Source organism: Martes martes (genome assembly GCF_963455335.1).
Source record: "Martes martes genome assembly, chromosome: 17".
In the NCBI taxonomy this organism is placed as follows: Eukaryota; Metazoa; Chordata; class Mammalia; order Carnivora; family Mustelidae; genus Martes; species Martes martes.
In genome coordinates this window covers 485,829-505,866 of record NC_137905.1, presented here as the reverse complement: position 1 = coordinate 505,866, position 20,038 = coordinate 485,829, and the positions used below count along the sequence as shown (strand labels likewise).

Genomic DNA, 20,038 nt, shown 5'->3' with positions numbered 1-20,038 from the left:
TGGATTCAGCACTCCCTCAGGAGGACCCCTGGAACGTGGCCCCCTGTGTGAGGAAGCCCAGGCCACTTGAGAGGCCACCTGGGTGTGTTCTGGCTGGCAGTAGCCATCAGGCTGGACTTAAGTCTCTCATCCAGTGAGCAGACATGAGACCCCACCTTTGAGCCACCTCTCTGGGGGTGTTCTGTGGAGCTGAGGTGAGCTGTCCCACCAAGTCCTGGCTGAGGTATAAATTCATGAGCAAAAGAGATATTGTCACTGTATTAAACCACTACTTTTGGGGGGTGACCTCTTAGGCAGTCAAATCAACGGTAATAGCAATTGTTTAATAATTATCCCCATTTGAGAGATGAATAGGTGCGTCAGACGGTCTCGTCAAAGGCATCCCTGCTGGTAAGCAGCAGGTGATTCCAGAGGCCAGTGTTTATTTATTTTTACCTTTTCATCAAGAACATTTTCAAACAAAAGTAGAGAGAATAGCATGATTAACCTCCATGTACCCATTACCCCATCACCAGGATTCAAGAGTGACCAACTCATGGCTGATCTTGTTTGCTCCCTACTATCAATCACCTCCCTCCACTGCTAGATTGTTTTGTTCTCTTTTTAAAGATTTATTTATTTATTTATTTATTTGGCACAGAGAGAGAGAGAGAGTCCAGTCTTCTTCTTCTTCTTTTTTTTTTTTTTATAAGATTTTATTTATTTATTTGACAGACAGAGATCACAAGTAGGCAGAGAGGCAGGCAGAGAGAGAGAGAGGGAAGCAGGCTCCCCGCTGAGGAGAAAGCCCGATGCGGGGCTCGAGCCCAGGACCCTGGGATCATGACCTGAGCTGAAGGCAGAGGCTTTAACCCACTGAGCCACCCAGGCACCCCGAGAGTCCAGTCTTCTTAAGACTCTATTACCCTACCATCCAAGCATCTGTTGAGCTGATGTAGTGGCCTGGGGCCGGTTACCTGACCACCAAGTAAGCAGGCATTAGGAAGAGCCAGACATCAGACATCAGACAACATGGTCAGTGGGTTTGTATGGATCAACATTTGCTCTGTGATTTTGCAGGAAACTCAGATGCCATTTATCTGGGCTTCAGAACTGCACGGCTTGATGCTGAATGAAAGTATCTTGAGCCACACATGTGAAGAAAAAAGGCTCTTTTCTAAGAATCTGAACTCAAATCCAATATGAAAAGCACAGGTCACTGTGGGCCCTGTCAGGAGCCCAGGGAGTTGTCAGCAGGGCTCTGGACCTATTCATCTCTGCAATCCATCCAGATAAACTAAGCAACGCTCTTGGTTTTGACAAATGAATTCCCTGTCTTGTTATCCTTAGCTAACCCTCTTATTCTTGCCCTTTTTGCTGAAAGGAGTTAATGTTAATGCATTTATTTAATTCAGAGATCCCAGACTTCTAAAGCAAAAAAGCCAATCAGCATGAGGCATCCAGCATATTGGGTTGGCTAGAGTAAGTGTTAAATAACAATAACTACCCTTCTGTGTTACCCAGCTGCATGGTCTCCCCTGCCAACCCTCCTCTAGGAGGCCCTGGCACTGGGGGAGGAGGCCCCCATCAGGCCAGTGGTGTCTGGCACAGTGGCGAGGGCTCTTGGCTGCCCAGGCACAGTGACATGAGCAGACCTCACTATGGCCTCCAGGCTGGCAAGCCCCACCTTGGCTGGGCAAGCAGAAGCCCCTTAGGGTCCTCCCTAAGGAGGCTCTCAGCCTCCTTGGCTCTCAGATCCCCGCCCCTGTGTGTGCTGGGGCCAAAGCAAGCCCAGCTAACGAGGCCTCGTCCTCCTTGGGCAGGACTGACTGATCCAAGCTCACCCAAGCCCTTCAGTACTCACACTCTCTCCTCAACTCTTCAGAGTTGCAACTCTTCAGAGAGAGGAGATTCTGGAATCTTCTCTATCCCCAAGCAGAAGGGAAAGCATGACCTGCTGCAAAACCACGATTTAGGAAGATGCTAATGTCGAGGGTGTGGGAAAAAAAGAGGACGAGTACTGTGTAAAGATGGCCACTCCCACCTTTCTGGGTGACATAGAGTGATGCATGGAGGTAATAGGGTGAAATTCCCTTTCGAAATCATATAATGACTAGCGGTTTTCAGAGCAAGAGGTTAGGAAAGAAACGTCCAAACCCTCCTTTCTTCTGCAGCGCCTGTCTGGAAACTTGGGGCAGAGGCTTCTAGTCTGTCCTCGCCATGAGGGCAGGGGCCACAGAGGAGGCCTCCTCAGGGAGAGCACTTTATTTCCGAGAAGGAGCCACTTGCGGATTTCAACCCTTCAGAGCCAGATGGAAAATACGCTTCTGTCCCACGTTTGGTTCTGGCGGTCTGCAGAACCCCAGCTGCCCTCCGTGCTCACCCGGACAGCAGGTGGCTCGGTGGGGTGTGGCCCCGGGGCGTCAGCTCAGCCCGAATTTGAATCCAGTTGGACGGCGCCTGGGAGCCTTGCGGGGCAGCTCCTCCGGTCCTCCCCGCCTCGGCCCTTCGCGGGAGGCATCTTCCCCGAGCACCTGCGTGTGGTCCGTGCCGCGGGCGCTGGAGGTGAGACGCGGACCCAGCGGCTCCCCCCCCTTCACGGAGCTTCGGTTCTGGGCGGGGAGACGAGCAGAAGCCCGCAGCCAACCGCCTTCTGGAACTTCGGGGAGACGAAGCGCGGGGCGCCCCCCCTCCCCCCACGGCTGCCCGGAAGAGCCCGACGACCCTGCGGCCCCGGGTACCGCCCGGGCGCGTTGCTAGGAGCTCGCCTCCGCCGTTGCTAGGGGCTCGCGCGGCCGGCCGAGTCTCGCGAGGATCGCCGGGACTTCGCGCGGGACCGCCCACCGGTTGCCGGGAGACGGCGCAGCCTGGGCCGGGCGGGAGCCGCCTGTCTGAGGGCCGCGGCGGGTCCCGACCACCGCCGCCATGGTGAGCAGGCGCCGGGAGCTGGCTGGGGTCGGTGCGGGGGCCTGGGGCTCCCTTAGCCGGCCGTGCGCGCAGAGACGCGCCTGGACGGGAGGTCTGGGTCGGCGGCGACTCGAGTACGCGGAGACCCCAGCATAGGGGGCCTGGAGCTCCGGGTTCCTGGAACTGAGGCCTGGGCGCTCTCGTGGCGTCTTCGTGGGGAGAGCCCTGGCTGCTGGGGCTCCCGCATCCCGGGCCCCGCACGCACTTGGAGCTGAGAGATCCGGGCTCTCCCTCCCGGGTCCGGTGCTCACGGGGGCTCATACCCCCCCCCCCCCCCGCCCCGGCTCAGGATCCACGCTGTCGGTTGCACGCTGTCCGGACGACAGAACCTGGGTCAGAAGGATTTCCTGTCTGGAGGGAATTCTCAGTCCTCCATATCCTTGAGACCTAGGGCGAGGGGCGTGGGGGCACACAGGGTCTCCAGGAGCACAGTCGGGTTCAGGGGATACCCTAGGACGTCCAGCCTCTGGGATGGAGAGCCTGGGGCATACCGGAGTGGCTAGAGGTCCCTGGACAGAGCCTCAGGGTTCAGGAGCTGCTGTTTCCTTGGAGAGCCTTGGAGGAGTCAGGCCCGTACCTAGAGGAGCAGGGTGGGACTCCCTGTCTGTCTCACTTTCAGGGCCCTCACCTGCCCCTCCACTCATGATTTAGGGTTCACAGGAGCTCGTTTTCCAGGCAGATGCTGCAGGAGTGGGTATCAGCTGATGGGGGGATGCCTCCCCAGGAGCTATGCCCAGCCCCTGCACTTGGCTGTGAGTTGCCAAGTAGTTATGAAACTGGGGGACCTCCCCATGGGGTGGACTTTCTGGAGCAGAGGGCTTGGAAAGAGCGCAGTCCGTTAGGAGTGGAGATCTCAGTGCATGGGTTTTTAAAATCAACTGGAGACGGCCACCAGAATCCTTAGGTTTGTCACTAGCTTGTTGGAATGGGGGGATTTTCCTATTTTCTTTATGCGTTTCTGTTTTCTAAGGTATCCATGTACAAGTTTTTTTTGTGATCGTAAAGATGTTACACGTCGACATACCTATACAGACATAGAAACGTGAATAGAGACATTTAGACACAGACACAGAAAGGTTACAGAAACAGGTAGATGCAGGCACACGCACACAAGCATGGGTCCCAGAGCTGGGAGAAGTGCAGACAGAAGATAGGGATTTGGAAATTCAGTACCTGCTTGAGGGGCTCTTGGGAACTGAGTGGAGGTGGGAGGCTCTTCCGCCGTGTTCATTGTTAGAAGCAGGCGGTACACTAGGAGCTGCTCCTGTGTGGCGAACCCTTGACAGAGCACCCGTGGGGAGTGCCGTCTGCTTCAGCTCCTGACCAGGGTTCTCTGAAGGCGTTTTGTATTTGGAAGAAAGGCAGCCTCATGTTTCCATCTGTAATCTTTGCTCTGGACTATTTCTCTGTACACATACCCGGCAGTTTCTTGCAGGTTTCTCTATGGTGGTCACCAAGCATTATCGCCAACATGGTGACGTTTGACGGTTTGCTGTTGGGGTTCTTCCTGGCCAAGTAAATTTTGCATTCATGCCCAGGATGTCTCTGCCACATACCAGGAGTGGATTTAGAAGGAGTCTCCCCTACCTTCCTTTCTGAGGGCAGAAGTGTTCTCTTCTGAAAGGAAGATTTGTCCTTGCTTTTCCCCCGTGGGTGATTATGGGTGGGAAACTTTAGGGCGCAGCGATGAGCTCCAGGTGGGGCGTGAGATCCTGAGCAACAGGAGAGAAACCAGAGCAGGTCCTCCTGTCCCAGTGTGCCCTGGGAGGTTAGTCAGAGCCAGTCAGAAGCTGATGCCTTTAGAGAGCCTTCCTTCCTCACCCAATCATCTCTTCTTTAATCAAAGGCACCCAAGAAGAAAGGGAAGAAGGGGAAAACCAAAGGTGCCCCGATTGTTGACGGGCTCGCTCCGGAGGACATGAGCAAGGAGCAGGTGAGCAAGGCCTTGGCCTAGTCCCGGGTCGGGATGGTAGCGCTGCTGTTGCTCAGTGTTGTCTCCGGGCGTTTGCCTTCATGAACCTCTTTCAGCTGCCGCCCACCGCCACCGCTTCCGCACCCATCTCCCCTCAGTCTGCTCCGGCACTTCTGTCCGTTTCCATAATTCTCATTGGCTCCAAAGCTATCAAGTACAGTACATAGTAAAAAAAAAATGTAGCCACATCGGTATGTTTTCTGATTTTTAAAGAGAAACTGGAAATCTGTGTATTTATAAGAAATCTGAATATTGAGTGAAATCTGATAGCATGAGCCAGTCGAAGTAGGTAGCCTGGATGTCCCGATTATTTATTTCTTTAATTTAAATTTTACTTATTGATATACAGTGTGTATTGGTTTCAGGAGTAGAAATCAGTGATTCATCACTTCCATATATCACCCAGTGCTCATCCTAACAGACGCCCTCCTTAATGCCCATCACTCATCTATCCCATCCCCCACCCATCACCCCTCCATCAACTCTCAGCTTGTTCTCCATTGTTAAGAGTGGGTGGCTCAGTTGTTAAGTGCATTCAGCTGGGGTCCTGGGATCGAGTTCCGAGTGGGGCTCCCTGCTCAGCCGGGAGCCTGCTTCTCCCTCTCCCTCTGCCTGCTGCTCTGCCTACTTGTGCTCTCATTCCTTCTGCTGAATAAACAAATAAAATCTTAAGAGTAAAAAGGAGTCTCTTACGGTTTATCTTCCTCTCTCTCTTTCCCCCTGCCCCCCTTGCCATATGTTCATCTGTTTTCTTTCTTAAATTCTACATATGTGAGTGAAATCATACGGTATTTGTCTTTCTCTGACGTATTTCACTAGCATAATACCCTCTTGCTCCGTTCATGTTGTTGCAAATGGCAAGATTTCATTCTTTCTGATGGCTGAGTAGTGTGACATTGTATGTATGAACCACATCTTTATCTTTTAGTACTGTAAGGACCTATTTAGCCAGAGGTGTCCATCCAGGTTAAACAATAACACTGTTGTTTAACCCTTAAACTGTCCCTGCTCCCCTTCCCCCAGGGGACTTACTTAAAAACAAGTCCGGGAAACCAGCCCCAGGGAACAAAGCCCAGATACAAGGGTGGGTCAGGCCCGGTGGAGACATCCGATCAGTGGGAGGTTGCATACGGTCTCCTAGCTACCAAGGAGTATGGGCCCCGCCCTTTGGGAGCCTTTTTGGCGCCAATTCTAACCAAGGTGATAGGCTAGGTCAAATGTCTACTATAGGGTAAACTGTAATTCAATTGGTCACTTATATGTGACCTAACATGACTGTGCAGCTTTCTCTGTGTGTTACAATCTCATTGGCCACCTGTGCGTGGCCAGGCCCAACCACATGGCCTTTGCCCTTGAAAGCTAGTCTGTGAAACAGAGAAAGGTTGCCCTTTCTTGTAAGAGGTGCGGCCCCGAACATTTGGTTTGATTCTTGATGCTTGGCATGAAATAAAGCTTTGCTTGACGTTCGCTTTTTATCAGTCTCGCTCCTTTAATCACGGACCCATTACTGGGGGGCATATCAGCACCATCTTCTTTTAATAGCATCAGTTGATGACATCTGGACTCTTCATAGGCTGTTGTGGACGCTGCTGGCACAAACATTGGGGCACATGTGACGTTTGGATCCGTACTTTTGTGTCCTTTGGGTAAATACCCAGTAGTGCAATTGCTGGGTCTTAGGGTAGTTCTGGTTTTAACGTCTTGAGGAACCTCCATGCAGTTTCCCAGAGTGGCTGCACCAGTTTGCGTTCCCACTGACAGTGCACGAGGGTTCCCCTTTCTCCGCATCCTCGCCAAATCTGTTGTTTCCCGACTTGTTACTTTCAGCCATTCTGACGGGTGTGAGGTGGTGTCTCACTGTGGTTTTGGTTTGTATTTCCCTGATGCCGAGTGTCGTGGAGCACTTTCTCATGTGTCTGTCGGCCGTCTGGATGTTGTCTTTGGAGAAATGTCTATTCAGGTCTTCTGCCTGTCTCTTGATTGGGTTGTTTCTTGGGTGTTGAGTTTGATGAGCTGTGTCTAGAGTTTGGATACTAACCCTTTATCCAATAGTTGTTTGCAAATATCTTCTCCCATTCTGGGCCGCCTTCAGATTGTTCCAGCAGCTTTTTATCTTGATGAAGTCCCAGTAGTTGATTTTTGCTTTTGTTTCCCTTGCCTCTAGCAATGTAGATAACCAATTCTTGATGGAAAGGAAATTCACAAAAAAAAAAAAAAAAAAAAAAAAAAAAAAAAAAAAAGAAAGGAAATTCACAAGGAAGCTAAGAGCCTGCCTCGCTTTTCTCTTAAGTTTAACCTATTTGCAGATTTGGCTGCCATTGGCTTTGGACCAGGCCGTTTTGATGTTAGCTGGCCTTCTGGTTTTGTATATTGTTTTGCTTAACACATATCTTTAGAGGTGAGTGTTTTTTTCTTTTTTTTTTAGAGGTGAGTGTTTTAAAATTAGCATTATTATGTGAATATGTGTATATGGCACTACACCATTTCATATCTGTGTGTCTTTGGGCCGTATAATTGTAAGGACCTATTTTATATTTTTATTTTAGCCAGAGGCTTCCATTGAAGTTAAACAATAACTTTGTTGTTGAACCCTTAAACAGTCCCTGCGCCCCTTCCCCCAGGGGACTTAAAAACAAGTCCCGGAAACCAGTTCCAGGTAACAAAGCCCAGGTACAAGGGTGGGTCAGGCCTGGTGGAGACATCCGATGGGGGGGGGGGCGCATACTGTCTCCTAGCTACCAAGGTGATGGGCTAGTTTCCATGGCTACTGTGGGGTGAATTGTCATTCAGTTAGCCACTTGTGTGTGGCCTGGCCCAACCACATGACCTTTGCTCTATAAAAGTTAGTCTGGAAAGCAGGGAGGGGTCGTCCTCTCTGTAAGGGCATCCCCGACCGGTCAGTTTGAGGGTTGGTCTGATTCTTGATGCTTGGCGTGAAATAAAGCTTTGCTTGACCTTCGCTTTGTATCAGTCTCGCTCCTTTAATCACGGACCCATTATTGGGGTACTCATTTCTGGGGGGACCTAACATAATTTTCCAGTAGACTTACTCTAATTTCTTAATCATTTCCCTATTTAAAATTGTCTTACATTATTTCCTTAAAAGAATTTTTAAAAAAGATTTTATTTATTCATTTGAGAGAGAGAGACAGAGATAGTGACAGAGACCAGGAATGGGGAGGGAGAAGCAGGCTCCCTACTGAGCAGGGAGCCCGACATGGGGCTCCATCCCAGGACCCCAGGATCATGACCTGAGCCGAAGGCATATATTTAGTCAATTGCCCAGGTACCTCCTTAAAAAATTTTTTTAAAGATTTACTTATTTATATGAGGGAGGGAGAGAAAGAGAGTGTGCGTGCGTGCTGGGGGAGCGGCAGAGGGAAAGAGCTTTTAGGCAGACTCCCTGCAGAGCGGGGACCCAGGCAGTGGCTCCATCCCATTACCCCATGAGAGCATGACCTGAGCCTACGAGAGAGGAGGACTCTCAGGCCACCCAGGTGCCCCTTTTGATGTCGTGATAATGGTGTGACTACTATCTTTGAGCAGAAAGCTCTTGTGTTCTTTTGAGAAATTTCTTTAGTCTGAATTCCCAGGAATGGAATAAAAGATATAATCATTTTACCTTTATTAGCCACATTCAGGATATTTCTGCTATTTTCTGAATGTGTCCTGTCCTTAGGCCTTCCTAGCATCCTATTTTAATTTCTTACCTTTAGTTTTTCTTGTTTTTAGGTGAGAGTGGCCCTCCTTTCTTCTTGGCACTGGGTGGGCCCCTGCTGGGCCCTCACGGCTCTGCCCTGCCCGGCAGGTGGAGGAGCACGTCAGCCGCATCCGAGAGGAGCTGGACCGTGAGCGCGAGGAGCGCAACTACTTCCAGCTGGAGCGGGACAAGATCCACACCTTCTGGGAGATCACGCGGAGGCAGCTGGAGGAGAAGAAGGCCGAGCTTCGGAACAAAGACCGGGAGATGGAGGAGGCTGAAGAGAGGCACCAGGTTGAGATCAAGGTTAGTGGGGCTGACCGGCCTATCCCTGCGGGACGTACCTCACGGAACAGTGGAGCCGGACGGGGGCTGGGGGGGGAGCATTTTCTCTCCTCCGGTGCAGCCCTTTGTATCCTTTACAGTGAGAAACGAAGGTATTTCTTGCAGAAGAGTATGTGTGTGCAGGGCGCCCGCAGATGCAGGACTGTGTGTGATTGTGCAGGAGTGTGTGTGTGAAAGTGTGCAGGGGTGTGTGTGTGAGTGTGCAGGGAGCCCGCACGTGCGGGGGTGTGTGTGTGTGAGTGTGCAGGGAGCCCGCACGTGAAGGGGTGTGTGTGTGTGTGCAGGGAGCCCGCACGTGCAGGGGTTTGTGTGTGTGAGTGTGCAGGGAGCCTGCGTGTGCAGGGGTGTGTGTGTGAGTGTGCAGGGAGCCCGCATGTGTGAGTGTGCAGGGGTGTGTGTGTGCGGGTGTGCAGGCAATCACCTGCTCCCGCTGTCTGCAGGTGTACAAGCAGAAGGTGAAACACCTGCTGTATGAGCATCAGAACAACCTGACGGAGATGAAGGCCGAGGGCACTGTGGTCATGAAGCTGGCGCAGAAGGAGCACCAGGCGCAGGAGGGAGCACTGCGCAAGGACATGCGGGCGCTACAGGTGGAGCTCAAGGAGCAGGAGCTGGCCAACGAGGTGGTGGTGAAGAACCTGCGGCTGGTAGGTGTGAGGGCACCGGGGCCTGACGGGCCGCTGGGGACCGCCAACTCCTGATCATTCAGCAGAACTGGGAGTTCATATTTTCATTAGCATTTCCTGCATTTTGGCAATTACTTGAAATAAAAATAAAAATAACAAAAAGCATGCAGCCAGACACATCCCATTTGGGGACCAGGTACAGTCTTGTGTCTTAGACTGAACCACAAACTGACTCCCCAGGAGGGAAGTCCCGCTCAGTGTCTTTCGCCATGTGCTGCTGACCCCTGACACCTGGCTGCTCTCCCAGGGGTCTCTCGGACATTTAAAACACACACAACCATTAGAGTGTCCAGCGTGCGAGCCCCCGGGTGGTGGGAAGTGTCTCATGCAAGCTGGGCTCACGAGCACCTGGCTGACTTTTTGGTCCTTTCTGGGGAGGCTGGGGGGTTCCAGGTGGAGGCTGAAATTCATTTGCTGAGTATCTGTAAGGTGCTGGTCCTGGTCTGCTTTCTGGGGACACATGGGGAACAGGAATGATAGAAGGACTGCCCATGGATGTCTGATGGTTCGGGAAGGAGCCAGAAGACAGAATGGAGGGTTGACCTGTCTACATATCCACAGGCAGGAGTCCTGTGGGAAGAGCAAAGCAGGGAGGAAGGTGCTGGAGATTGGGGCGGGAGTGGCGTTTTTCCACCAGGAGTTCTGGGAATGGCTCATGGAGAAGGTGACGTTTGGGCGAAGGCTGGAAGGAGGGGTTGCTGAGCCAGGCTTAGGGAGACCAGGTCTGAAGAAGGGAGCAGGGATGGGCCAGTGGGAAGGCCCAGAGGAGCGCGGGGCGAGGAGGCCGGGGAGGTCGGTCAGAGCTTGGTGGCGTCAGGAGCCACAGTTAGGGGGCTTTGACCTGGGCTGAGTTGGTGGACGTTTGGAGGATTTGGGCAGAGGGAAGGTGGTTCAACTTTGATTTTTCTACGGCTCCTTCCTGGCTGCGGTCTGAGAAGACTTTGTCAACACATTTGCCTCATGCCTGGAGGCAAGCCGGCCTCCTCTGAACCAGGAAAAAACTCAGTAACAGTGCAGGCTTCGCAGCCAAGCTGGAGGCTGAAGTCTAGGTCACGAGAATTGTCTGGTCTTTGCTGATAGAAGTACAGCCTGGGCTGGTTCCTAGTGAATGTAGTCCTGTGAGGCTGCCTGCTTACCTGAGGCCTGGATTTGGAATAGTTACATGGTTAGTTCCCCTTTGTGCAAAAACATGACTCTGAACAACATGTCAGTTTTTTATTCAAAATGTTTACATGTAACTGTCAACATACTTTTCAGTGCTCCTCTAAGCCCCAGCTAAGGCAGGTCAGCAGGCATCGGAGAGAGCCTGCAGCTCTGCGTAGGTGTGGCTAGTGGTCCGTAGCCTGTGGGCAGACTAAGCCAAAGGCCAGGCATGGTTATAGTGTTTGGAACATCTGTTCACTTTGTGTCCAGCTCAGAGGTGACTTTAGTTGAGGGAGTTGAATGATGAAACATGGAGGTTACCACAGCCACGTCACTCTGAGCAGGGTGCATGAGCTTGGACACGAGGGGAAGCCAGCACCCAGCAGAACAGCTCCAGGTTTTCTGGGCTGGATTTTCCGTACACCTGAGGGGCCGGGCTAGGCCCAGGGAGAGGCTTCTGTGTGTGTCTGGTAACGGCCAGCTTCTCTCCCTTGCAGAAGCACACCGAGGAGATCACCAAAATGCGGAATGACTTTGAGAGGCAGGTGCGAGGTCAGTGTCTCACGGATCCACTGTAAGCCCCCGCCGGAACCCCTCCCACCGGTGGCCATTAACCTTCAGGGCTTGTTAGCCCAGCGCACAGAAACCAGGCTACAGCGGCCCAGACATGCACAGAAAAGATGGGATAGTTTTCGAGGCTGATGGATGGCCCCAGATCCCAGAAGATCTTATTTCCGTGCGAGCTGGGGAGGCTGTGAGCACTGTCTCCTTCCCCACTCCTGGCAGTTAGAAGCAGGTAGCCATTTTCAGTCTCGTGGGCAGTGTTCTTCGAATAGTCTTTTCCGTGGCTGCTGGCCTGAGGGGCTCCCGTTTGAGAAATCCGTGTGGTTTACTGATGCAGCGCTCTCCCTCGCCAGCCACACTGCCGTGGGAGCAGCCAACTCTCAGTCAGCGGGAGCCCTGGTCCCGGGATTGATTAGCCATGCCTGGTACAGGCCACGGAAGGCTGGCCGTGGTGTGTGTGTGCCAAACGTGTCAGCTGTGAGCTTGTCCACATAGCCCTCGTCCCGGGGGTGTTCCTGGGCTGTGTCTGTAGGTTCTGTCTCTGCTTGGAGCCGTCAGGCCCCCTGTTCCTCCGTGTGCTTCTGCCTTTCAGAAATTGAGGCCAAGTACGACAAAAAGATGAAGATGCTTCGGGACGCGCTTGACCTGCGGAGAAAGACTGAGATCCATGAGGTGGAGGAGAGGAAGAACGGCCAGATCAACATGCTGATGCGGCGGCACGAGGAAGCCTTTACGGACATCAAGAACTACTACAACGACATCACCCTCAACAACCTGGCGCTCATCAACTCCCTCAAGGTGCCGCGCGAGGGCGGCGGGCCCCACACCCCTGCGCAGACAGATACCCGCTGTCCTTGCCGGAGCTCCGTCGGTGACGTGCCCGCTGCAGACTTAGGGCTGCAAGCAGCATGCCGTACGCAGCGCAGACGGGTGGATGGAACGGGGTGCACGGGCCGGGCAGATGCCCGTGCAGAGCTGCGGTGGGAGGCGCCGCGAGGCAGCCCGGTGCTGGTGTCGTCACCCAGTAGGGGGGTAGCGACCATCCCTACTGTGCGGACTGTCCCCGGGGTCCCGAGCGCAGCGTGATATCACTGGCATGGAGGCCACCTTCCTAGAAAATTCCAAATAAGTTCCCCTAGTGCAGAATCCCTCTGAGTGGTTACACGCAACGGGTCTGGGACTTGAGGACCATCCTTCCCGGGCGGGAGGGCTCGCGGCCCTCACCCCTGAAGACCACAGTTCCCTCAGCTCTGCCCGCTGAACCCCCCCGCCCCCCTGTCCCGGTGCCGACAGGAGCAGATGGAGGACATGCGCAAGAAGGAGGACCACCTGGAGAAGGAGATGATGGAGGTGTCCGTGCAGAACCGGCGCCTGGCAGACCCCCTCCAGAAGGCTCGCGACGACATGAATGAGATGCAGAAGAAGCTGGGCAGCTACGAGAGGGACAAGCAGATCCTGCTGGTGGGCTCCCTCCTCGCGTCCCCTACCTCGAACTCAGGACCCGGGCGCTGAGTCACCAGGTGCCCCCGAGCCAGCTCTGTCTGATGGTTATTTTGGGCATGCCACCCTCTAGAAGTCTGTTCTGTGGATGCCGGATCCTCAGTGCTTTCTTCTCCCGCTGCTTGTTTTCTCTCCAGCGCACAAAAGCACGTTTGAAGGTCGCGGAGAAGGAGCTGAAGGACCTGCAGTGGGAACACGAGGTGCTCGAGCAGCGGTTCGTCAAGGTGAGCAGACGCCCGGCTGGCCCTGCCGGGAGCGGGAGCCGGAGCGGGAGCGGGAGCCGGATAGGGAGCCGGGAGGACCTCTCTTGTCACCCCGGCTCTGCGGCTGGAGTCCTGGTGCCATGGCTCGTTCTGTGAGGCTCGATGGGGTGATGAGGCAGAAAGCTGCAGCCCGCTCTGTGGACGGCCCCGGCGTCTCACCGAGAACAGCTGCCCTGTGGGGAGACGCTCGCTCCCTGTTCTCCTTCCCGCAGGCTCAGCTGCGACACCTGTGCAGGGCACCTGGCCCCTGGTGCCTGGGGTCGGTCTTTCTCATCTGTGTGCGTGTCTCCGTTCTGAGGCGTTAGGTGCGCCTGGTAAGGAGGTCGGGGCAAGCTGTCTGTGAGCGAGCGCGCGAGGCGCCCCTGCTCAGCGCGTCCTCACCCGCGGGGGCCGCTCCCTGGGCTCTCGCAGACGTCTCCCTGCGTGCCCTGGGCAGCTGTGGCTTCATGCCTGGCCCCCAGCGCACTTCTCTGTAATCTCCCGTGGGCTCGAGCCTGCAGGCGACACTGTGCCTGTAGGCAGCTCTCTGCACACGGAGCTGTTTCTGTCCTTTGCTGCGGCAAACATGCAGCCACAGTCATCCTTCTAAGTTCATCTTTTCTTTGTTTTAAAGATTTTGTTTATTTATTTGAGGGAGAGAGAGTGTGAGTGAGCACCAGCAGGGGGAAGGGCAGAGACAGAAGGGGAAGCAGGCTGCCCGCGGAGCAGGGATCCCGATGTGGGGCTCGATCCCAGGTCCCTGGGATCATGACCTGAACTGAGGGCAGATGCTGAACTACCTGAGCCCCCTAGGCACCCCTTAAATTTCTCTCTGTGTAGCCGTGAGCATCTCCTTCTGGAAAGTCGGTCCCTAGCCATGGGGTTGCTAGGCCAGGTTGGCATTGGGAGTTTGGATAGAGTCTGCCCAGAGGGCTGTTCTGAGTGTGATCTTGCCCGAAGTGCCCAAGGGGCCAGGTCCTGCCTGTGCCACGGTCACTAATTCAGAACTGCCAGTGGGATCGGGTTGAGCATGTGTCCCTGAGTGTGCTTTTCTGAGAACCTGGCGAGTGGCAGAGACGCGGGCAGACCAGCTCTGTCCTCGTGAGCATGTCCGTCCTTTCTCACCTAATGGAACTCAGGGTCACAGACTGTGATGACAGAAGGGCGACGTTCCTCAGGAACAGCACCTCGGCCCGTCACACGTGCAGCCACCTACAGAGAGGCCTCGGAGGGTCCTGTCGGCTGCCAGCCGGCTAAGAGAAGGGCCCTCGGGTCACCTTGCCGGTGAAGGGGGTGTGTGTTGGGGAGGAGAACATGCAGACCGTGCAGAGGCCATGCTGGAGCTGGGTACTCTGTCCCCCTTCTCTTCTGTTGGAATGTCATTCGAGGTGCGGGCCAAAGTCAGTGTTCCCTGAGAAAACCACAGGTGCTGATGTGTCCACGTTCTGTAGACCAAAGGGACAGGGACTGGATTGAAGCCTGTCTGGGGAAAGCTGTACAGTCAAGAGGAGGATACGGTGCTGTGGCTTTGAGCAGGGAATTCTCTCTCTAGCTGTAAGACATGCTTTTACACCTATAGAGAACGTTCTGGAAGGGGTTACACTGTATGTTCACGTGGTGGTCTCTGGGAAGTTGGGTTAAAGGGTGTTTACTTTTTTTTTTTTTAAATTTTAGTTATTCATCTGAGACAGAGCGAGAGAACATGGTGGTGGGGCAGAGGGAGAAGCAGACTCCCCACAGAGCAGGGATCCCGATTAGGGGCTCAACCCTGGGACCCTGGGATCAGGACCTGAGCTGAACGCAGATGCTGAACCCACTGAGCCTCCCAGGCGCCCCAAGGGGTGTTTACTTTTTATACTTCCACAAAGTCTTGCTTTTTTACAGTGACAGTGAGAAGTCAGAGTTAGAAGGTAAAAAAGAACACCTTTGTTTCTTGACAGGTGGTTGGCCCCAGAGCTGTTGTCTAGATCTGCCGTTAGTGGGGCACGCCGACCTGTGGGGGTCTGGGATCTGGGGCTTGCCGAGGGGGTGGGTCCCTAGGAGCCCCTCTCCCCCAAACACTGCTAACCCTCACTCTTTGATCTCACGTAGGGGTGATCAGGGATGTGTCTTACCTGAGTCTTCTGCCCAGACCCAGGGCCCCAGCCTTGCTGTGGGGCCTCGCCAGCCCTCACTGGGATACCCTGTTGCTTCCTGAAACAGCTTAGTAGCAGCGGGTCCAATTAGTGCTTCCTCCTGCCTTCCACAGTGTGGATGGCGGCCCGCCTGCCATTCCGTCACAGAGAGTGGGCATGCAGGCGGTGTAGACAACACCCAGAGGTGGAAGGGGCTCACTCTGCAGAAGGGTTCAGGGGCAGAGGCGGGAGGCGGCTTCTCCCCAGCGAACTTCCCCCAGGGCAGGTGGCGTCTCTGGCTGTCACAGCCTGTCCCCTCAGGTGCAGCAGGAGAGGGACGAGCTGTACAGGAAGTTCACGGCGGCCATCCTGGAGGTGCAACAGAAGGTGGGCTTCAAGAACCTGGTTCTGGAGCGGAAGATGCAGGCGCTGAGTGCCGCTGTGGAGAAGAAGGAGGTGCAGTTCAATGAGGTGCTGGCAGCCTCCAACCTGGACCCCGCGGCGCTGACCCTCGTGTCCCGCAAACTGGAGGTGGGTCCCAGGCTGCAGCGTCCCATTCCGGTCCCCCAGCTGGCATCCAGGGCTCAGGCTGGGGTTGCGTGTTGGATGCGTGTTTGTGTCTGGCCTCTGTCTCTCCAGTGGGGACCTGCTGCGGAACGTTGGGGAGGGACCATTATGGGTTTCCTGTGGCTGGGGCACCGACAGGGCCTGCAGACGTCTGTCCCCAGGCCCCCCAGGCTTTCTCTTGCTTCGTGCTTCCCCAGTCTCCTCCTCAACCTCTTGGCCCCTTCTGGCCCTGGGCCCATGGCCGTCCGTGCTCACGATAGGTTTTTAGCTCAGCCTGGCCAGCACCTCAAGCTGCTCTCAAAATTTGGGGCTTGTGCTTCTCAGGCATCCGGTGACAAGCCTAGAGACAGGCCCGGGGCACAGCCGAACCTATGAGCTCTTAGCTGAGGCCACCGCCACAGTCCGTCCTGGACGTGAAGATGGCCTGCTTGATGTGGGCTGTGGGTAGTTGGGACGGGGACATACAGGGCTACGTGGTGGGGGCTGGGGCAGGCTTCCCAGAGGGAGTTAAGATCTGAGCAAAGCCTAGAGTGTTTGGTCGTGAGTTCGTGGTTCTTTGTGGTGGTCCCCTCTGCGTGGGCTGTCTTGGGCATAGCGGGGAGCATTCAACAAGACAGATGAAGCCTGGGCCTCACTAGGATGTGTCACAAAAAGAATAGGCGAGGCCAGAAAGGGGGTCTCTTGCTGTCAGGAAGTGTGGTTGTGCTGGGATCTTGGCCACCTGGGTGACCTGCAGCCCTCAGGCCCGAGGCAGCCCCAGGTGCAGTGTCCCTGCGGGTCTGCACATCTCCATGGAGAGGCCCAGGGAGGGGCGGCCAGCTTGTCCCAGACACAGCGCCTTCCAGGCTGCTCTTCCTTTGTGGAGAAACAGACCCGAGTCCGGGGATCACAGAGGCTTCACTGTGCAGGTGTGTTTCATCCTGGGAAGCACACAGCAGCGTTTGTCAGGTGGTTAGTCAACGTGCAGTAATGCTGTCTGCTCACTCGACACCCAGGCCCAGAGGGTTAACTGTTGGGTCGCCTAATCTTTCCATAAAGCCCTTTATGGGGGCCTGGGTCGCTCACTTGATTACGTACGTGTCTGTCTGATTCTTGGTTTGGCTCAGGGCCCGATCCCATGGGTTGTGGGTTTGAGCCCTGAGTCAGGCTCCATGTGGACTCTGCTTGAGATTCTGTCTCTCCCTCACCCTCTGCCCCTCCCCTTCTCTCTCTCTCTCAAATAAATCGATCTTTAAAAAAAACAAAGCCCAAGCACTGCAGGGGTGCTTCCTGCCCACCTGGCCTTGACCTGAGGCTCTCAGCTCCCACCAGGTGCTGTTGTACACGTGTGAGCCCCTTGCTGCTTGGGTGTTGGGGGGAGTGCAAAGCTGAGGGGAGGAGGGCAGAGCCCGCTGGACAGGCACGGTTCCGGAGCGTGTTGGGTGTGCATGAGTTTGAGGCCGGTGAGGAGCCATGGAAGGTTCTGGGTGTGGTGGGCTGCATCAGACAGAGCCCCCTGGGAAGGCAGGTGGGAGCTGACCCCGATGAGGGACGAAGGACTTGTCGCTGATGGAGGACAGCTGGGCAGGCTGCGGAGACATGGTGTCCATTTCCAGCTGAGACCAGATACAGTTCCAGGCAGTGATGCGTCCCAGCTTGGTGGGCGGCAGGGCCTGTGGGGCTGGAGTCACTTGGAACAGGGTCTTGGGGCATGGGATGGTGCCGCCCCATAGGAGGGGCATAGTGCGGGCTGGCGGCACTGGGCACTGGAGACCGGGGACCCGTCTCACTCCTTGTCCCGACTTGTGAACACTGCCAGGGAGAGAGCGAGGGCACTCTTGAAAATGGAAGAGCTTTCCTGCCTCTGCTGTTGGGAAGGGCAGCTGGTCCTGGGGCTGGGTAAGGCTTTGCAGCCAGCAGTCCTGATTGAGGGGATCAAATCAGCCCCATCGACAGTGGTCGCTGCAGCTGTGACCACGGGCCAGGGCCTTTTCTTGTCTGTTCCCTGGCTTGCCCAGAGGAGCCCTCCCAGGAGGCGGGGGGCGGGGGCGGTTCAAGGGCCCTTCCCTGGACCTTGGTTGGCCTGGCTTCTCTAGCCTCTTGTCCTCACTTCCCACCGTCTAGATGGCTTCCTTACAGAGAGCCGGGTCCTGTTTTCCCTTTCTCCTTCGAAGACCTTTCCACACTGGCTGGCTGCTGCCTGTGTGGATGTCCACACTGATGGACCTCGGCTCCTATTCCCTGCATGTCTGAGATCTCCTGCTGGGGCCCCGAGACCCCCACCAATCCCTGTCTGCCTCAGCCCAGAGATAGGCTCAAACTCGGGTCTACCCTTCTCTCCTTAGGACGTTCTGGAATCCAAGAACAGCACCATCAAGGACTTGCAGTATGAGCTGGCCCGGGTCTGCAAGGTACTGGGGGCCCCCGCCCCTCTCTCAGGGCCCCACCTTGTCTACACCTTGGAGGTACACATAGCCTGAGGCTGTCTGGGCCTTCTCAGGTCACTCAGTGTGTGGCCTGGGCTTCATCCCCACAACTCTAGCCACTGTCCTGGTGTCCCTTGCGGGGCCTGCTCAGTGGATATCTGGTAAGTGAGGGCAGTTGGTCCAGCACACTCTGTCCCCGTCTCTCATGTGACCCTTGCTCTTAGTGACCTGGGCTCTGGGGCGATTGGATGGGCTTCCTTCACGCAGGGGACAGCTACGAGTCCAAACTTTTCTCGCTCCTTGTAAGTCTGATGAAAGCTGCACACCCCATCCACACCAAACCCACACATGAGCATGGAGGCCCCCTACTGGGGAGGGGCAGTGAGGGCCCTGAGAACCCGAGAGGCCTGGGCCCTCTCCCCGGTGGTCCTTCCTCCATGGCGGAGGCCACAGCCTTGTCTGGGCTTTGCCTGTGGGGAATGCAGACACAGTGCTGCCTATGGACACACTCCCCCTGAGAAGCCACCCCGTGAATGTGACTCACGTAAGCCCGTAAATGTGCAGGGTGGGGCCGGCTTCCTGGTTCTGTGCGCCCTGGGGTGTGGAAGCCCAGGAGGGAGGCAGGGCCTGCCACTGGTGCTGGGCTCCATGGTGACCCGATCTCCCTGGGACTCTCCTCGGCCCTGCCCCTCTGGGCCCGCCCTTTAGCTGCTGCGGCATCCCGTGGCATTTACACACACAAAATTAGGGCCATTTACTGTGTGCAGGTCTGGGGGAATGTCTGTCTCCCAGAGAAGGGCGAGAGCCAGGGCCCAGCCCCCAAGTTCTCTCTGGAGCTTGGCCGTAGTTCACCCTTGCAACCGCAGCTCCAAGCTCCAGCACCGTTCCCTTGATGATGGTGAGGATAATGAGCCCTTTTGCGTTTTAATCTGAGTCAGGCCCGGCTCTAAGCATTTCACATGCATCAGCTCTTCAGACCCTCACGACCATCCGATGCAACCCACCCTTCAGAAAATAGCCATTTTCCAGAGAGGGGAACAGGAACCTGGCTTCACGTTGGCCCCACCAGCACTCTCTGCCCAGGCCTTAGCCTTCCTGGGATGGGGGGCAGGAGACAGCTCCAGACAAAGCAGGGAGGCTCCGTGAGGTCGAGCATGTGCACGTGGGAAGTCAGGGATGGCCAGTTTGATTGGGAAATGCCTGATGAAGAACCAGGCGTGTGCTCAGGAGCACAGTTCTGCTGAGTCTGTGTCTTCTGCCTCAGTTTCCCCATCTTTGGAATAGGAACAATGGCAGCATTTCCCGTTGTGAATTACTTGAGTTCGTGTACACAAAAGTGCTCATGACCAGGTGTGGCCTACCGTGAGCTGCCGTAAAGGCTCACTGTGCGGGTTTCCACTGCCAGCCTCCTGGGGCCTCCAGAGCTGCGGGGACCTGCCCCTCCTGACGCTGCTCTCACCCTGCAGGCCCACAATGACCTGCTGCGCACCTACGAGGCGAAGCTCCTGGCCTTTGGGATCCCTTTGGACAACGTGGGCTTCAAGCCTCTAGAGACAGCTGTGATTGGGCAGGCGCTGGGCCAGGGCCCCGCAGGACTCGTGGGCACCCCCACTTAGCGCCTGTCCGGGACTGCTCCCCAGATGACCTGCTCTTACACCAAGGACGGGCTGTTGGTTTTTTTAGATTTGTATCGTCTGCCAATGAAGGTTTTCTACATTTGCTCTGTGTCCCGCTGCCTTTCTGTGTGGAGGAAAGGCACCTCCCGGGCCCATGGTACCCTGACCACCCCCTTCCTTGCTGCCCATCCGTCTGTGCTTACCCTGCCCTCCTCCCCACCTCGGGGCCCAGGCAGCA

General features: G+C 55.4%; 1 protein-coding gene across 1 annotated transcript; it reads left to right on the top strand.

Annotated features, from left to right (window-relative positions):
* Window positions 1–2,683: 2,683 nt before the first annotated feature.
* On the top strand, window positions 2,684–19,904 carry DRC4 (dynein regulatory complex subunit 4). Its single transcript, XM_080829628.1, has 11 exons — window positions 2,684–2,907; window positions 4,793–4,879; window positions 8,727–8,924; window positions 9,404–9,610; window positions 11,290–11,344; window positions 11,949–12,154; window positions 12,650–12,817; window positions 12,994–13,080; window positions 15,534–15,743; window positions 18,104–18,169; window positions 19,651–19,904. Exons 1-11 carry the CDS (start codon window positions 2,905–2,907, stop codon window positions 19,798–19,800), a joined length of 1,437 nt encoding a protein of 478 aa, XP_080685754.1. The 5' UTR covers window positions 2,684–2,904; the 3' UTR covers window positions 19,801–19,904.
* The last annotated feature ends 134 nt before the right edge of the window (window positions 19,905–20,038 follow it).

What these genes read in the sequence shown, in the direction of transcription:
- DRC4 (XM_080829628.1), top strand. An exon ending in TGGTGAAGAACCTGCGGCTG is followed by an intron (nt 9,611 to 11,289) that starts GTAGGTGTGAGG and finishes TCTCCCTTGCAG; the next exon opens with AAGCACACCGAGGAGATCAC. An exon ending in TCGAGCAGCGGTTCGTCAAG is followed by an intron (nt 13,081 to 15,533) that starts GTGAGCAGACGC and finishes CTGTCCCCTCAG; the next exon opens with GTGCAGCAGGAGAGGGACGA.